The sequence below is a fragment of the Podarcis erhardii genome (assembly GCF_964252035.2).
Source record: "Podarcis erhardii genome assembly, chromosome: 7".
NCBI lineage: Eukaryota > Metazoa > Chordata > Lepidosauria > Squamata > Lacertidae > Podarcis > Podarcis erhardii.
Window position 1 is genome coordinate 91,586,151 of NC_138511.1, and position 17,162 is coordinate 91,603,312.

General features: G+C 47.9%; 2 protein-coding genes across 3 annotated transcripts in view; both read left to right on the plus strand.

Annotated features, from left to right (window-relative positions):
- Nucleotides 1–3,756, plus strand: part of SUPT5H (SPT5 homolog, DSIF elongation factor subunit) — a 37,687-nt gene extending 33,931 nt beyond the window's left edge. For both annotated transcript variants that reach the window (XM_081868733.1, XM_081868734.1), the window contains 3 exons: nucleotides 564–767; nucleotides 1,409–1,504; nucleotides 3,245–3,756. In XM_081868733.1, the coding sequence (XP_081724859.1) occupies nucleotides 564–767; nucleotides 1,409–1,504; nucleotides 3,245–3,388 (444 nt within the window). In that variant the 3' untranslated portion in view covers nucleotides 3,389–3,756. The remainder of the gene's footprint in view (nucleotides 1–563; nucleotides 768–1,408; nucleotides 1,505–3,244) is intronic.
- A 3,854-nt stretch (nucleotides 3,757–7,610) lies between these two features.
- TIMM50 (translocase of inner mitochondrial membrane 50) overlaps nucleotides 7,611–17,162 on the plus strand; it is a gene marked incomplete at its 5' end in the record, with an annotated part of 34,952 nt that continues 25,400 nt past the window's right edge. Inside the window, 3 exons of the mRNA XM_081869312.1 lie at nucleotides 7,611–7,877; nucleotides 10,718–10,862; nucleotides 13,226–13,257. Of these exons, the coding sequence (XP_081725438.1) occupies nucleotides 7,611–7,877; nucleotides 10,718–10,862; nucleotides 13,226–13,257 (444 nt within the window). The remainder of the gene's footprint in view (nucleotides 7,878–10,717; nucleotides 10,863–13,225; nucleotides 13,258–17,162) is intronic.

Sequence of the window (17,162 nt, forward strand, 5' to 3'; positions counted from 1 at the left end):
GGGGTCTCTTTACCTTTATGGGACGTGGGTGGCGCTGTGGGTTAAATCACAGAGCCTAGGACTTGCCGATCAGAAGGTCGGCGGTTCGAATCCCCGCGACGGGGTGAGCTCCCGTTGCTCGGTCCCAGCTCCTGCCAACCTAGCAGTTCGAAAGCACACCAAAAAGTGCAAGTAGATAAATAGGCACCGCTCTGGCGGGAAGATAAACGGTGTTTCCGTGCGCTGCTCTGGTTCGCCAGAAGCGGCTTAGTCCCGCTGGACACATGAGCCGGAAGCTGTACGCCGGCTCCCTCGGCCAGTAAAGCGAGATGAGCGCCGCAACCCCAGAGTCGGCCACGACAGGACCTAATGGTCAGGGGTCCCTTTACCTTAAAGAAGGTGGGGATCTGACTACCCCAATTCCCATATATTATTGGGAGCCAAGGAACGTGTTACAGCAACGTAATCCTATAGATGTCTAATTAGCAATGCATTCTGTTAAATCCACAGAGATGCATTTCGCTTTGACGTCAACCAAACCCTGATAACTCATTGACTTTCTGTCTCTCTGTCTGTCTCTCCAGGCTAGTCCCAGCCCTAGCCCAGTGGGCTACAGCCCTATGACCCCAGGGGTTCCCTCTCCTGGAGCTTACAACCCCCACACACCAGGTTCCGGGATCGAGCAGAGCTCCAGCGACTGGGTCACCACCGACATCCAGGTCAAAGTACGTGACACCTACTTGGACAGCCAGGTCGTGGGGCAGACCGGAGTCATCCGCAGCGTGACCGTAAGTGTATTGATGGATATAGCTGTTTCCATGGGTTGGTCAGGAGACGGAGGGGAACAGGGGTGGGGGGAAGATTTAAAGAGTTGGGCAGGGTTCAGTAGTAGAGCTTCCCATTGGTCAAACCCAATAAGAGCCGAGCATTGCATTTTTCTCCTGCAAAGTGTCTAGCTAAGGCCTGGACTCAAGAAAAAGCAGCCATTCTGCCCTAGTCTGGGGCGTGAGAAACAGCCAGGGATTTGTTTAGATGCTCTTCATACTCCAGATGAATCTCTATGTAGTTCTCTCCCCCCTACTCCTTCCCCTGCCCCAGTTCTGAGCACCCCTTACTCTCAAATAAAGTGCATTATAAGGAATGAAGGATCCCACTGGAGCCCTACCCATGAAAAACAATGTCTGCAGTCTTTGAGGCCGTTTAGGGTTTTAAAGTTCAGCACCAACACTTTGAATTGTGCTTGGAAATGCACAGGGAGCCAATGAAGATCTTTCAGGACTGGTGTTTTGTGGTCTCGGCGGCCGCTCCCAGTCACCAGTTTAGCTGCCGCATTCTGGATTAATTACTTGCTTGCCCTGACATCTGCAACCGGTCACCTTGATTCCCTCCCCTCTTGTCTCTGTCCCTCCTTCCTCCTCTGCCCTGATAGGGTGGGATGTGCTCAGTCTACCTTAAGGACAGCGAGAAGGTTGTCAGCATTTCGAGCGAGCACCTGGAGCCTGTGATACCAACCAAGAACAATAAGGTACGTGCTGTGATGATCCTTTTTTTGCAAAAATATTGTATGGCAGCCTTCCCCCGTCCTGATGCCTTCCAAGATGTTTTGGGGTACCACTCCCATTAGAGTTTATAGTCCGAAACAGTAGAGGAACAGGAGGAAGCAGGTTGCCACATTGCACTAAGTTACTGTGCTTCTCCTGTCCTGAAGAGGGTTAACACAGGAGCGCTCTTGCTCAACCCCAACTTTCATTCTCGGTGGTGGTTGATGGTCTCCCCTCCTGATTGGCAGGGGTCGGTCCCAGATCACAGAGGGAAAGACAATAATACTAGGAGAGGGTTAAGAAACTGGCAGCAGTGACAGTGGCCAGGGGAGCACTTTTGCATGAGACTCTCTGCCAGCCAACCCAGTTTGGTGGAGACTGCACACAACTGCTGCTCGTTCCGTTTTAATCACGGTTGTTTTCGGTTAATAATAATACCTTTATTGTCAGTGTACAACCTGTGTACAGTGAAATTAACCGAGCCTCCCTCCCCACACACAATCAATCTCATTGCACTCTGTGTGCTTGTTGCACAACACACCAACCCCAAAAGTCAGTTGCAATATATTTTCTGTTCAGCAGCCTAACAGCCTACGGATAGAAACTGTTTTTTAGCCTGTTGGTACGGCTGATTATACTTCTATATCTCCTGCCCGAGGGTAGAAGATTAAAGCGGTGCTGGCCAGGGTGTGAATCGTCCCTGAGAATTTTTCTCGCTGTCCTAAGGCAACGATCCCTTGCGATGTCATCTAGCGGGCTCAGGGGACAGCCCACGATATCATGTGCTGTGTTCACCACCCTCTGTAGAGACTTTCTGTCAATGGCTGTCAGGTCAGCATACCCCACTGTGATACAATATGAGAGGACACTTTCTATTGTGGACCAAGAAAAGGAGTTCATCAGTTGTTGTTTAACATTATTCTTTCGCAAGACCCTGAGGAAATTGAGTCTCTGTGGGCTCTGAGAGCCAGTGTGGTGTAGTGGTTAAGAGCGGTAGTCTCGTAATCTGGGGAACCGGGTTCGCGTCTCCGCTCCTTAGGGTAGACTCCTTAGGGTAGTGATAAAGTGGGATATCAAATCCAAACTCTTCTTCTTTCTGACCACCTGAGTTATGTTGATTTTCCAAGTGAGGTCCTCACTAAGGTAAACTCCCAGGAATTTAAAGGAGACTCCCTCCACACGCCCCCCCCCCCCGATAAACAACAGTGTAGGTTCTCCTCTCTTCCTCCAGAAGTCCAACACCATCTTCTTTGTCTTACTAAGATTTAGGTGCAAGTTATTCTCTAAGCACCATGTAGATACTTTTTGAACCTCCCCCCTGTACGCTGTTTGATCTCCACCTGCAATTAGGCCCATTATCAGGACGCGGGTGGCGCTGTGGGTTAAACCACAGAGCCTAGGACTTGCTGATCGGAAGGTCGGCAGTTCGAATCCCCGCGACGGGGTGAGCTCCCATTGCTCAGTCCCTGCTCCTGCCAACCTAGCAGTTCGAAAGCACCTCAAAGTGCAAGTAGATAAATAGGCACCGCTCTGGCAGGAAGGTAAACGGCATTTCCGTGCACTGCCAGCATACCACACAGTTGTTGCATTTGTTAATTTTCCCTACTATTGGTCCTATCTGTGCGCACTTGGGCCAGTGTGGGGTTTTTGGGGGGGGATGAAGTGTGGGGTGGGGTGGCTCCAGCTTTTGGATCAGTGACCCTGAGCTTCTCCCGATCCTGCAGGTCAAGGTCATCCTGGGAGAGGACCGAGAGGCCACCGGCGTCCTGTTGAGCATTGACGGAGAGGATGGCATCGTCCGCATGGACTTGGAAGAACAGCTCAAGATCCTCAACCTGCGCTTCCTTGGCAAGCTGCTGGAGGCCTAGAGAGGAAGAACCATTTTTGTGTGGGCGGCTGCTTTATTTCGTTCTTCTTCTTTTAAGCATATCACCTGCAGACTGGTACAGCATGTCCTTGTACAGTTTTGCTCCAAAGAAAGTTTTATTTTCCGTGTTCTTTTTTTTTCTCTGTTGCTGCTTCTTTCCCCAGCTCAGCAGGTGATTTCCTTTTTTCTGGGGGTGGGTTGGGGGGGACAGTCTTGCAAATATGCATAAAGTGACTTTAGCAGAAGCCTGTGAGTGGAGCACAACCGTATTCCCTTCTCTCTCTCTCTCTCTCTCTTTCTCGTAGCACCTTAGGCCCTCTGCTGCCATCCAGTGTGTAGCTTGTTATAATAAAATAGTCTCATCCACCACGTACGCCTGTGCTGTGTTCACCTTAGTAGAGAAACCGTCGCATTCAAGGCTTGACATAAGAGCCTGCTGGATCAGGCCAATGGCCCACTCAGTCCAGCATCCTGGTCTCACAGTGGCCAGCCAGACGCTGGTGGGAAACCTTAGCAAGCAGGACCTGAGCGCAAGAGCAACACTTCCGTCATTTGGCTTCCTGCAGCTGGGATTCAGAAGCATTACAGCTTCTGAACCATGGAGGCAGAGCCATTCATATTTTCATTCTCTCCTAGCCATTCATATTTTCATTCTCTTTTTTAAAAAAATAATATTTATTAAGATTTCAAAAAAGTTACAATAATAAAAAAGAAGAGAAAATACAAAACACAATAAGATTAAAAGCAATTAAAAACAAATCAACCTTTCCATATCTTAACTTTCATTTACTTGTTTCCCTGACCTCCTCGCACCTCCCTTTTTTGTATTCTAGTTCAATTTATTATTTCAGCAAATCCTTTCCATTTTTGCTTTTATCCTAATAGTTTATCTTAATATATCATAACTTTACATTCTCACCTGTTAACAATCCATCTTTAAATACTCCTTTATAACATTACTGCTAAAGCCACATAACTTCATTCCAGAATCCTTCTAACATTCCTTAATTTTACAATATTTCTGTAAATAGTCTTTACATTTCTTCCAATCTTCTTCTACCAACTCTTCTCCCAGGTCTCGGATTCTGCCAGTCCATATTTTTATTCTCCATGAGTTTTGTATCATCTTCTTTTAAATATATTTCTGCCTTATTTCTGGAGCCAGGTTTCCTAGACAACAGATTGCAGTTGTTTTCTTGGAGTGTTAAATGCTGTTTACGTTTAATATAGAGCCAGCGCGGTGTAGTGGTTAAGAGCAGTGGACTCGTAATCTGGGGAACCGGGTTCGCGTCTCTGCTTCTCCACATGCAGCTGCTGCTGGGTGACCTTGGGCCAGTCACACTTCTCTGAAGTCTCTCAGCCCCACTTGTTGTGGGGGAGGAAGGGAAAGGAGAATATTAGCCGCTTTGAGACTCCTGAAGGGGAGTGATAAAGCGGGATATCAAAGACCAAACTCTTCTTCTCTTCTCTGCGTTTCATACGAGGGGAGAGACCCTTCTGAGTTCAGAGCAGGTGATGTTTCATGTTGCAGTTTGGCCGAGAAGACTGTTTTCTGCCTAAGTTTTCTCAGTGTAATAACCTGCTGGGGGTTTTCTTAGTTGCGTTCTATCTGCAGGCGATGTGCCTTTCTTGTCTTCTGCATTTATTGATCATGGGCTGAGCCACCCACCGCAGCAGCTCTCTGGCTCCCACCATCGATGGTGCAGTCGAGGTGTAAAAGACCGTCTATGGTACATTTCACAGGAATGAAAAGAACAAGTCTTGGTGCATCTCTCGCACAGATTCTACTGTGTTCCCATTTCATGCCTGAGCTAGAAGGGCAAGAGTTCACTGCCGTTTTGCCCCCGTAGGGCCCCCTCCCCCCGATGTTCAACATTAGAACAGCCTCCCTCAGGAAGTTGTGGACTCTCCTTCCTTGGAGCTTTTTAAGCAGAGGTTGGCTGGCCATCTGTCATGGATGCTTTAGCTGATATTCCTGCATTGCAGGGGGTTAGACTGGATGACCCTTGGAGGCCCCTTCCAACTATTCTAGTCTATGATTTGAGTCCTGGGCATGCCAACACCTTTTAGAGTAGGTTCCAGTTTAGTGTAGTGATTAGAATGTGTGAACATAGGAGATAACGTCCATATACCCATTTCACACTGAAGCTTGTTAGGTGACGATGGGTCAGTTGTCATTTGCAACCTTGCGAAGAGAGAAAAGGAGTTGGTGCCAGTGCAAAAAGCTTAGCGGATGCCCAACGCAAATATTCACAATAAAACTTTGTTAGGCAGACATATCCTTGGGTATTGGTTGTGTAGATAAGAGCCTGTCGTTGGCCCGTATAGCTCAGCATTCTCTTCCCAGATGCCCACCAGATGCCTGTGGGAAACCTGCGTAATAAACAAAAAACCTGCCCTTATTCCCTTATGGGGAACACAAGAGCCCTTATAGAGTCCTTTGTAAGTTCTCCATCGGTCGGAGAAAAGAAAAAGGGCAACCAGAGAATATTGAGAAGCAAAGCAGCTTCTAAGCCTGATCTTTATTGAACTGTTACAACAGGGTGACCCCTCAACACACAGGAGGAGTAGGACCCAGAACAAAGGTGTGCCCGCCCTTATATAGACATTTTAAATTGCCCGCCCTGGAGTCCAAGACCACCCCCAGAAACATCATACATACTTCACAGAAAGGGGTGTAGCTCAAGACCACCACCCCAGATATATCATACCTACATTACAGAAAGGGTGGTCTACAACAGAAAATTGAGTGCGTTGTTTATCTCCTGCCTGGCAGGTTAACTGTTAATAGTTACTTGATTGGATACCCCGGGGAGCGTTGCCAGTCTTTTGCAATGACTTAGTTCCTGAGCCAGGTCACAGGCTCCCCCTTTTCATACACATACATACCCTTAAGGCATGATTTGTGAAGGAGGAGACAATGGGGGGGGGGGGCTTTTCCATTTTCCTTCGACCTTGCAGAGAAATGTTTGAGGTCAATTTGGGAGGGACAAAATGGTTTCAGGACTTTCTGTGGGGTTTCAGACATAATAATAATGATGATGATTTATTATTTATACCCCGCCCATCTGGCTGGGCCTCCCCAGCCACTCTGGGCGGCTTCCACAGAGACCAAAAATACACTAAAATGTCACACATTAAAAACTTCCCTGAACAGGGCTGCTTTAAGATGTCTTCTGAATGTCAGGTAGTTGTTTATTTCCTTGACATCTGCTGGGAGGGCGTTCCACAGGGCGGGCGCCACTACCGAGAAGGCCCTCTGCCTGGTTCCCTGTAGCTTTGCTCCTTGCAGGGAGGGAACCTCCAGAAGGCCCTCGGCGCTGGACCTCAGTGTCCGGGCAGAACGATGGGGATGGAGACGCTCCTTCAGGTATACTGGGCCTTTGAGGCCGTTCAGGGCTTTAAAGGTCAACAACAACACTTTGAACATGTGGTTTATATATCGATGTATGTGCTTGGTTGGTGCGTTTATGAACATATATATATATATATATATATATATATATATATATATATACACACACACACACACACACACACACACACACACATATGACCTTAATTTCTTTTATTTTACCTGCAAGCCAGGACTAGACCAGCACAAAGGTTCTCCCCATTGTGTGAGCTCCAGCGACTGGCATTAGGAAGCACTGCTTCCTCCCAATTGTGGAGGCAGAGCAGAGCCTCTCCATGAATTTGTCTAACCCTCTTTTAAATCCATCCCAAGTGGGCGGCCAGCACTGCAGGAGGCAGTAGTCAAAAAAGCAATGAGTGACGAGGCAGGTCACGCACGTGCGCTGCCCCTTTAACCTTGGCGGCCACCTTTTCCTGCCCCCAGCTGGCCCCGCCCCCGCGGAGCGCCAATCACTGCGCCGGCAGGAAAAGCCCGCCTCCGCCTCCTAACCAATAAAAAGGCGCCCTGATCTTCGCCCCGCCCAGTTTCCCCCTCCCATTGGGCAATGCGGCACGCTGTCCGCTCGGAGTCCGCGCCCTGGAGAGAATTAAAACCCCCGGCTATTTAGTGGGACGCGTGATTGGCCGAGAGCCGACGGGTGGGCGGGAAACGTCAGCTGATTGGCCGAGGCAGAAACGTCAAACGGGGTGGGCGTGCGCCGCTTCGGGCCTTTCTCACCCCTCTGATTGGCTGGAGCGCTTCCTAGGCCTTACTTCGGCCTGATTGGTCGAGCCCGGCGCATGCGCCTCACAGTGCAGCGCGGGGCAAGATGGCGGCGGTTGTGGCGGCGGCTCGCGCCTTGTCGGCGGCGGCGGCGGCTCTGGCGGGCGGGCGGCGGGCGCTGCTGCTGCAGGAGGGCGGCGGCTCTGGCGCCTCTGTCGGGCGGTGCTGCCGGCGGTGGAAGCGGCGCGGCGCCTGGGCGGTGCCCGGAAGAGCGCTGAGCGCGGGGGTCCCTCCTCACGCGCCCCCTCAGGCGGTGGGGGTGGGGCTGACGGAGGCCGTCCTGAGGGAGGCGGTCAAGCAGCGGAGGCAGCAGGTGAGGCCAGGGGGCGGGGCCAGCCAGGAGGGTCCCCGGATGACGGGGAGGGGCTCGTGACGTCACCTGCTCCCGCCCCCCCCGAGACCCTCGTTATCATAATCAGTGTTATCCTTGTTATTAATTAAATTTATATACCGCCCTATCATCATCATCACTTTTAATTCGTATGTTGCCGTTTAGTCGTGTCTGCCTCTTTGTGCCCCCCTGGACCAGAGCACTCCAGGCCCTCCTGTCTTCCACTGCCTCCCGCAGTTTGGTCAAACTCATGCTGGTCGCTTCGAGAACACTGTCCCACCATCTCGTCCTCTGTCGTCCCCTTCTCCTTGCGCCCTCCATCTTTCCCAACATCAGGGTCTTTTCCAGGGAGTCTTCTCTTCTCATGAGGTGGCCAAAGTCTTGGAGCCTCAGCTTCAGGATCTGTCCTTCCAGTGAGCACTCAGGGCTGATTTCCTTCAGAATGGAGAGGTTTGATCTTCTTGCAGTCCATGGGACTCTCAAGAGTCTCCTCCAGCACCAAAATTCAAAAGCATCCATTCTTCGGCGATCAGCCTTCTTTATGGTCCAGCTCTCACTTCCATACATCACTACTGGGAAAACCAGAGCTTTTACTATACGGACCTTTGTTGGCAAGGTGATGTCTCTGCTTTTTAAGATGCTGTCTAGGTTTGTCATTGCTTTTCTCCCAAGAAGCAGGCGTCTTTTAATTTCGTGGCTGCTGTCACCATCTGCAGTGATCATGGAGCCCAAGAAAGTAAAATCTCTCGCTGCCTCCATTTCTTCCCCTTCTATTTGCCAGGAGGTGATGGGACCAGTGGCCAGGATCTTCGTTTTTTTGATTTTGAGCGTCAGACCATATTTTGCGCTCTCCTCTTTCACCCTCATTAATACCGTCTTTCTATCTTGCAATGCCCAAGGCGGTTTACAAGCTGAAGAAACAGGAAGGAATGTACACTTTGTAACAAGCCAATGCCTAAATGTGATAATAAAACTTAACCTTAAAATAAGCAGCCGAAGGTCAAAGTAACATTCAACCATCATTAGAATAGTATAAGGTAAAGTAAAGGTAAAAGTATCCCTGACCGTTAGGTCCAGTCATGACCGACTCTGGGCTTGCGGCACTCATCTCGCTTTACTGGCCAAGGGAGCCGGCGTACAGCTTCCGGGTCATGTGGCCAGCATGACTAAGCTGCTTCTGGCGAACCAGAGCAGCGCACGGAAATGCCGTTTACCTTCCCACCAGAGCGGTATCTATTTATCTACTTGCACTTTGACGTGCTTTCAAACTGCTAAGTTGGCAGGAGCTGGGACCGAGCAACGGGAGCTCACCCCGTCGCAGGGATTCGAACCACCGACCTTCTGATTGGCAAGTCCTAGGCTCTGTGGTTTAACCCACAGCACCACCCGTGTCCCTTTCTAGAATAATATAGAATAATATTAAATATCAGCATATGGAAATTAATGTGATAATAAAACATAACTTTAAAATAAGCAGCTGAACATCAAAGTAACATTCAACCATCATTAGTATACAATAATACTAAATCTCAGCATATGAAAATGAAACAGAAACCCACCCTTAACAATTGCAATAAATAATTTCTAAACTACAGAGTGGAGGGTGGGGCAAGGCAGGTGGAAGGAGGCCTTGCCTGACAAAGTCTCTCCCCTCACAGTCCACAGGTCTCAGGGTGTTTCACTACAGTGGTGCCTCGCAAGACGAAAATAATCCGTTCCGCGAGTCTCTTCGTCTTGCGGTTTTTTTGTCTTGCGAAACAACCCTATTAGCGGATTAGCGCTATTAGCGGCTTAGAAAAAGGGGGGGAAAGCGAAAAAAATCGCAAGACGTTTTCGTCTTGCGAAGCAAGCCCATAGGGAAATTCGTCTTGCGAAGCACCTCGAAAAACGGAAAACCCTTTTGTCTAGCGGGTTTTTCATCTTGCGAGGCATTCGTCTTGCGGGGCACCACTGTAGATAAAATCACAATACAAAAACATGGAATGCACAATCAACATAAAAACGAAAACAACCCAGTAACCACCTCCCAACACATTTTAAAAGGGCATCCATTGGATGTTAATCAGCTCAAAGGCCTGGTTCTCCTGACTGGGAAATGCCGGGCTCTGACCCTGAGGCCTTCTTAGACCGAGCACGTGCTCCACCGTCACCCCCCTAGTCTTCCCCTCCCCTACGTCCTGTTATTATTTGTTAAATTTGCATGCCTCCCTTCATTAGTATGACAAGAGAGTCCTGTAAAGCACCTTAAGGCTGACAGGTTTGTATATGGAATGAGGTTTCAGGGACCAGAGTTCATTTTGACAGCAGGGTAGATGTTCTGAGACTCAGTTGTGTTTGCTGTAACAGATTTTAACATGGCAATGCTGTGGAATTTTTCAGTAATGGTAATTGTGACCTGTCATCTCATTAATGAAATCTTAGTTGACTTAATGGGTTTTAGCTGATTCATCTTTCTTTGGATAAGCAATGATTCTGAAGGGCAGAAGCATTCTTCTTAAATCAGAAGTGGGGAACCTTTTTCAGCTAAAGGAGCAAATTTGCTTCTGGGGACCACGTTCAAGTGGTGGGCGGAAACAGATGCAGAAGCGGTAGAGAAAGGGATATGACATTTACCTTTGTACGTAGTCTGCTTCAGATATGCAAAACTCAGAGGGTTCTACAGACATGTGTTCACCTCATCATCCAGACAATCAAGAAACATTATCGAAGTTTGTGAAATTATATACATTTATACCCTGGCCTGGGCTACTTAAACAGGAAAAAGACGTTCCTGCAGTTTTGGGAAGCCATTTATTTCCATATGTGTTTGTTTCTCTCTCTAGTCAGCAGAAGGTGAAGATGGGAAAAGTTCTGATGAGCAGCAAGAGAAGAAGCAGAAGGAAAATACTGCGTATGCAAAGAAGATGGTCCTCAGGATAGCAGGGCTTATGGGAGCTGGCAGTGGCGTAGCGATTATTTACATCTTTGGTGAGTTTGCGTTCATCCACTGAAAGGAATGGTTTGTGCTTTATGGTATACTCTAGAAATAAATAAAAATACAGTCTACGACCTTTTAAATGTGCTTGCTTATATAAATGAATATATGTTAAAGGTAAAGGGACCCCTGACCATTAAGTCCAGTTGCTGACAACTCTGTGGTTGCGGCGCTCATCTCGCTCTATAGGCCGAGGGAGCCGCCGTTTGTCCGCAGACAGCTTCCGGGTCATGTGGCCAGCATGACTAAGCCGCTTCTGGCGAACCAGAGCAGTGCACGGAAACGCTGTTTACCTTCCCGCCGGAGTGGTACCTATTTATCTACTTGCACTTTGACGTGCTTTCAAACTGCTAGGTGGGCAGGAGCAGGGACCGAGCAACGGGAGCTCACCCCATCACGGGGATTCGAACTGCTGACCTTCTGATTGGCAAGTCCTAGGTTCTGTGGTTTAACCCACAGCGCCACCTGCGTCCCTTCATGAATATATGTTACATATATATATAAATAAATATATGTTGAGTTGAGACTGCACCCTCAGTCCCATTATCAGTACTATTTGGGGGGCGGTGTTCCACCTCTTATTCACTTTGACAGGTGTCTTCCAGCTGATTTGAATTGTGGAAATTCCTGGTTCATGTTTCTGCTCTTTCAGTGATGCAGCGTGGTTTGCAGGTTCTGTGGATTTCAAGTTGGGGGGGGGGGGTTGTATAGCCTTGCCAGGAGAGCATTGCTCTCTGCTGTGAAGAGCTTGTGGCCTGGCTGCGTCTTCCCTGCCTGCCTAAGTGGCTGGTTGTCTGGTCATGAAGACTTCTCACTGAGAGGGTTTGCTGACAAAATACGGTTTGCAATTTCTGCTGCAAATGCCCCAAATCTGATTCTAATTACTGTTGGAAGATTCAGCAGTAATTTCATGCCTCCAAGGGTGGGGTGGGGGCAGATTTAACAGTCAAAAAGCCTGCGCTGGTCAATGCAATACATTCAGGTCCCACTATCTGAAAATATCAGCACATAAAGAATTGCACACAAACCTTGCTATACACTCTGCAGATTCATGTGGGGGGGGGCCTGAAGCTAGGACTGAGAGCAGCAACACCACCTCCTCCAGCACCTACTTCACTGGCATCCATTCACTCAGCCCCAGCAGCAGTAATTGTCCTCTTTTTCAGCCTGGCTGGTGCTCTGCAGGCTGGGCTCCGACATGCCCTCTCAAGGGCTTTCCACTCAGGGGCGGCGGCAGTGACAGCTCAGGGCTCAGAGGTGGCTTCTCTCTCAGCCTTGACCACGTCCCTGGCACCAGAGGAGGGAAAAGCAGGAGGAGGAAGGCAGCAGCAGCAGCAGCACCAGAGGAGGAGGCTCCGCCATGTTGTTCAGGGAGGGGATCCTGTCTGTGTAGATGTTGTTGTTGTTGTTTAGTCGTGTCCAACTCTTCGTGACCCCCTGGACCAGAGCACGCCAGGCCCTCCTGTCTTCCACTGCCTTCCGCAGTTTGGTCAAACTCATACGGGTACCTTCGAGAACACTGTCCCACTGTCTCCTCCTCTGTCGTCCCCTTCTCCTTGTGCCCTCCATCTTCCCCAACATCAGGGAGTCTTCTCTTCTCCTGAGGTGGCCAAAGTCTTGGAGCCTCAGCTTCAGGATCTGTCCTTCCAGGGAGCACTCAGGGCTGATTTCCTTCAGAATTGAGAGGTTTGATCTTCTTGCAGTCCATGGGACTCTCAAGAGTCTCCTCAGTGTAGATACATGGTAGGAAAATGCCGGGCTATCAGGAACACACTGGGATTTTCCCTATAGAAAACAACAGAAATGGTTGGCTCGTTATGTCCCCACTTGCTAACAAACAATTTATGAGAAACACTTAACGTCCTTAAAACAGGGCCGGCGTGGATATAGTTTGACATGTAATTGGAGTAATTGTGATAGTCTCTTGTTTATCTTGGGTTGATCTCTTATAGTGTCAGTAACAGAGGAGCTCCAGCTGCTGTAAGCAAATCGATATTTCTTGCCGAAAGCATGGGGGCCTTTATTGGATCACAATTGACATAAGAGTTCGGTAACAGTGGAGAATTCCCCATGGAATCACTCTATTACTTCCTGAAATATGATCTGTGTTTTCAGATGGTTATCTCTCTCCTCTGACTGGTAAATGAATGACCTTATTCCTCTCTTCTTTTGCTTGCCAGTGAAGTTACAATATTTTTAAAAAGAAAAATCACCTGTTCTTTTGAAAATGAAATATCAAACACCCTCTTATTCTTACTGAATTGGTATTATATATACTTCTTGGACATTGTAACACACCATTCTGTGAAATGATGCAAAGTGACCTGTTTTTCTTGTTTTGTTTTTTTGGTGGCAGGTAGCAATTCGGTGGATGAGCATGGTGTCAAGGTAAGCTGTTTCTTTCCTGAGTCTTTGACTTGTTAGGTGTCTGCCGCTAGGGGTCACTGTGTGCTTGATACTTGCTGTACAGTTGACTGCTGAATGCTGTGCAGTCAAACCTCATGTTACAGGTGCTTCAGGTTATGTGTTTTCAGGTTGGGACAGCGGGAAACCCGGAAATACTGGTTTCGCTGCATGTGCAGAAGGGCTAAACCGCTCTTTGTGCATGCGCAGAAGTGCCAAATTGCGCAGACGCGGCACTTCAGGATGCGAACACTGCGGGTTGTGGACGTGCCTCCGTCACGGATTACGTCCACAACCCGAGGTTCCACTGTATCACTCTTGCAACAGAGTGAAGGTTAAACTTGGCAACCGTTAAACTTATTACCTGCTCAGAACTGAGTAAATAAGCAAGCTATAGAATATTGGACGCCAGCAGCATGATTCTGGTTGCCCCTCGTGTAGAAGATGGGAGTAGTTTGTGTGCAGTTTTCATGAGTGGTGGCAGTAAAGTGCACTGCCATTTCTATAGCATTTCTCAGCATGCAAAGGATTTACTGGTTGTCACGTTTTTGAGATCTGTGGATCAAGGGTGGTTAATAATAATAATAATAATAATAATAATAGAAGATTAGGCTGAGAGTTGCTTTTCCAATGCCATGCAATGGGCTCAGGTCTTTCGTGCCTATATTCAGCTTTATTTAATTTTTTGGCTCACCCTTTTTATGAATTTAAGGCAATTTACAAAAAGAGAATCAAAGAACTGTAGAGTTGGAAGGGACCACGTTGTCAAAAGAAACAGCTAAAGATAGTTTTAAAACTGTACTGAAAAGCAACTAAATACAAGTTTTAAAAGCAATACAGAATGAGCGTCCAAGGCAGAAACCTTTTAATCCACCCAGAAAAGCTTGCCAAAATATACATGTCTTTCTTTTTCCCCCGAAGCATTTTAACCATTGTAGCATGCTGTGAAATAGCAAGAACCCTCCAGGCTACAAATCAACAACTGGAGGCGCCAGGGTCAAATCTGGACCCCTCAGGTGGGGCAGGTGGCCCTCATAGTTTTCAGCTCAGAAATCAAGTGAGAGGTCTAGAACAAGACATGGACTGGCAGCCCTTAAGGGCATCTTGGAAGGCCTTCTACCTCGTTCTCCCCAGCTCCTTATGGCTCTCCAGTAAACTCGTTGCTGGCAAGTAGGGCTCAGCCTTGAACACGTAACTCTTCAGAATTCATTACACTGTTTGGGGGGGGGGCAGGTCTGCCAGGAAGTGATGTATTTAATTTTAAATATTTACTGCATTTATATACTGCCCAGTTTCCAGGGTGGTTTACTATACAAACTACTACAAGCATCATTCTACAACAGAGTAAAACCAGAAGCAGAGTAAATCAAGGTTCAAAACTTGCAGTGGAATAGCAGCCGTATAAAATACCTTAAAAGCACACACACACACACAAAAAGCCTGGGAAAATGAGGCTGCAAACCTAGATGGGGAGGGCGTTCCATCGCTGCTGTGGCATTTGCTGAAATAGCCAGATCTCTAGTAGTCACCCACTAAACCTCATTTGATGAAGTCACCCAAACAAAGCCCTCAGAAGATATTAAGGTAGTTATGTATATGGAAGGAGGCAATCCATGAAGTAACCCAGCCCCAAGATGATTAGAGTTTTAAAGGCTAATACCACTAGCATGAGGGACGCGGGTGGCACTGTGGGTTAAACCACAGAGCCTAGGACTTGCCGATCAGAAGGTCGGCGGTTCAAATCCCTGCAACGGGGTGAGCTCCTGTTGCTCGGTCCCTGCTCCTGCCAGCCTAGCAGTTTGAAAGCACGTCAAAGTGCAAGTAGATAAATAGGTACCGCTCCGGCGGGAAGGTAAACAGCGTTTCCATGCGCTGCTCTGGTTCGCCAGAAGCGGCTTAGTCATGCTGGCCACATGACCCGGAAGCTGTACACCGGCTCCCTTGGTCAATAAAGTGAGATGAGCGCCGCAACCCCAGAGTCGGCCACGACTGGACCTAATGGTCAGGGGTCCCTTTACCTTTACTTTTTACCGCTAGCATAATGAAAAGGGTCATAGCTTAAAGTTAGAACACATTCCTTGAATGCAGACGATTCTAAGTTCAATCACCAGGTAGGGCTGGGAAAGATCCCCCCACCTGCTCCCAGTCCACGTAGATAATACCGCACTTCTGTCTCATTATTAGGCAACTTCCTATGTTGAACTGGGCCTGGAAATGGATTGGAAGCCAAAGTAGATGGTAAAGAACTGGACTGGATGTGATTTGATCATATCATATCAACCAGCTCCACTTAACAATCTTGTTTCTCTACTCTTGACCAGCTGAGGTTTCTAGACTGCTTTCATATAATGCATTTCATTAATCCAAAGGGTTGCAGCGGGTTAATAAAAGTCTTTCCCAAGCCTCCAAGACCACTTCAGTTTTTGGCACCAGTGCTTCTGCACTCCCAGTTACTTCTCTCTCCTTCCTGGTATTGTCATCTGCCCCCTGCATGCAGCATACCTTTCCCGCCACCCGTTCTGAAATGTCTCTTGCCACTCCAGGCTCTCTCACTTGCGTCGGCTCTGATCCTGAACAAACTATATGAGCAAAGCCTAACTTTGAGCAAAGCGAACATATGTTTCTTCATTAAGCACAGGATATAAGCTAGCCTGAGCCAAGTCCCCACCTTTCCCAAGTCCCTTTTATGCCACCAAAAAAAGACGTGGGTGGTTGTTTCCTGTTCCACTGTGACTCAGCCCTGAGACCAGCAAGAGGCTGTGGGGAGAAGTCTGAAGCCAGGTTCCCATAAATGCTTTGTGGTCCTTATTGTAGCAGGCACATGTTGCCATGGATGTGTGAATGGGCCTTGCTGGTGGGAGTTTGTGCTACCTGTTGTCCTGGGAGCTTGAACTGGGTAGCTCTGCATATTCAACTGTGGCTTTTACTGGCTCCCTTTGCTCCCTAACGCATCCCTTTGGAAATGATTGCCTTAATTGGGCTAATTGTTGAAAAACCTCCTGCTATAGCCCATTTGTGGGTTTATTACAGGTCTCCTCTGAGATTTCACTGCTGGTGAGAGGAGCGGGAACATAGGCAAAACACTTGTTTCCTGGTCTGCTTCCTTCATCTCTTGTAGGAGTCTGGATGGGGAAATCTTAATGTATAAAGCTCACTGCAATCTTCTGTATACTACTGGGTTTAATTGCTTGTTATTGAAATAATACAGTATTGGTGTACACCTGGAGCAAAGCAAGGTTATTGCACAACAGCTATACCTGCTTCAGATGGTGGTTAAGGGTTACAGCATATCTGTGAAGGACCCCGTTCCATGGGCCTCTTTTTTTGTAGCCCCCACCCCTTTAACATGACCGGCCAATCAGTGGATTCTTTTGGCAAGTGCAATTAATTTGGGTACCTTGAGTTCAAATGTGGAGGTTACAGCTTTTTAACTGTTCATTCTTACATAAGTTTGCTCATAACGGAGCTTACTCCTATGTAGGTGGGTAGGGCTTTTTGAATTAACATTGTATTGCAAAGCTTGGAAGTTAGATTAGAATTTGTGTTGTTTTTTATCAAAACTTCTTAATTTTTGGTGCTTTGTAAAAATTGTGATTCACCCTCCATAGCTTTTCATGTGGGGCGGAGGGGGGGGTAGCTCTGCTTTCTACACTAGTACCCTTCTGTAACCATTTAAAGGAGGACCTTAAAGACCAACTGAGTTAGTTCTAGGTATGAGCTTTCGTGTGCATGCACACTTCTTCAGATACACTCAGTGTATCTGAAGAAGTGTGCATGCACACGAAAGCTCATACCTAGAACTAACTCAGTTGGTCTTTAAGGTGCTACTGGAAGGAATTTTTTTATTTTGTTTTGACCATGGCAGACCAACACGGCTACCTATCTGTAAC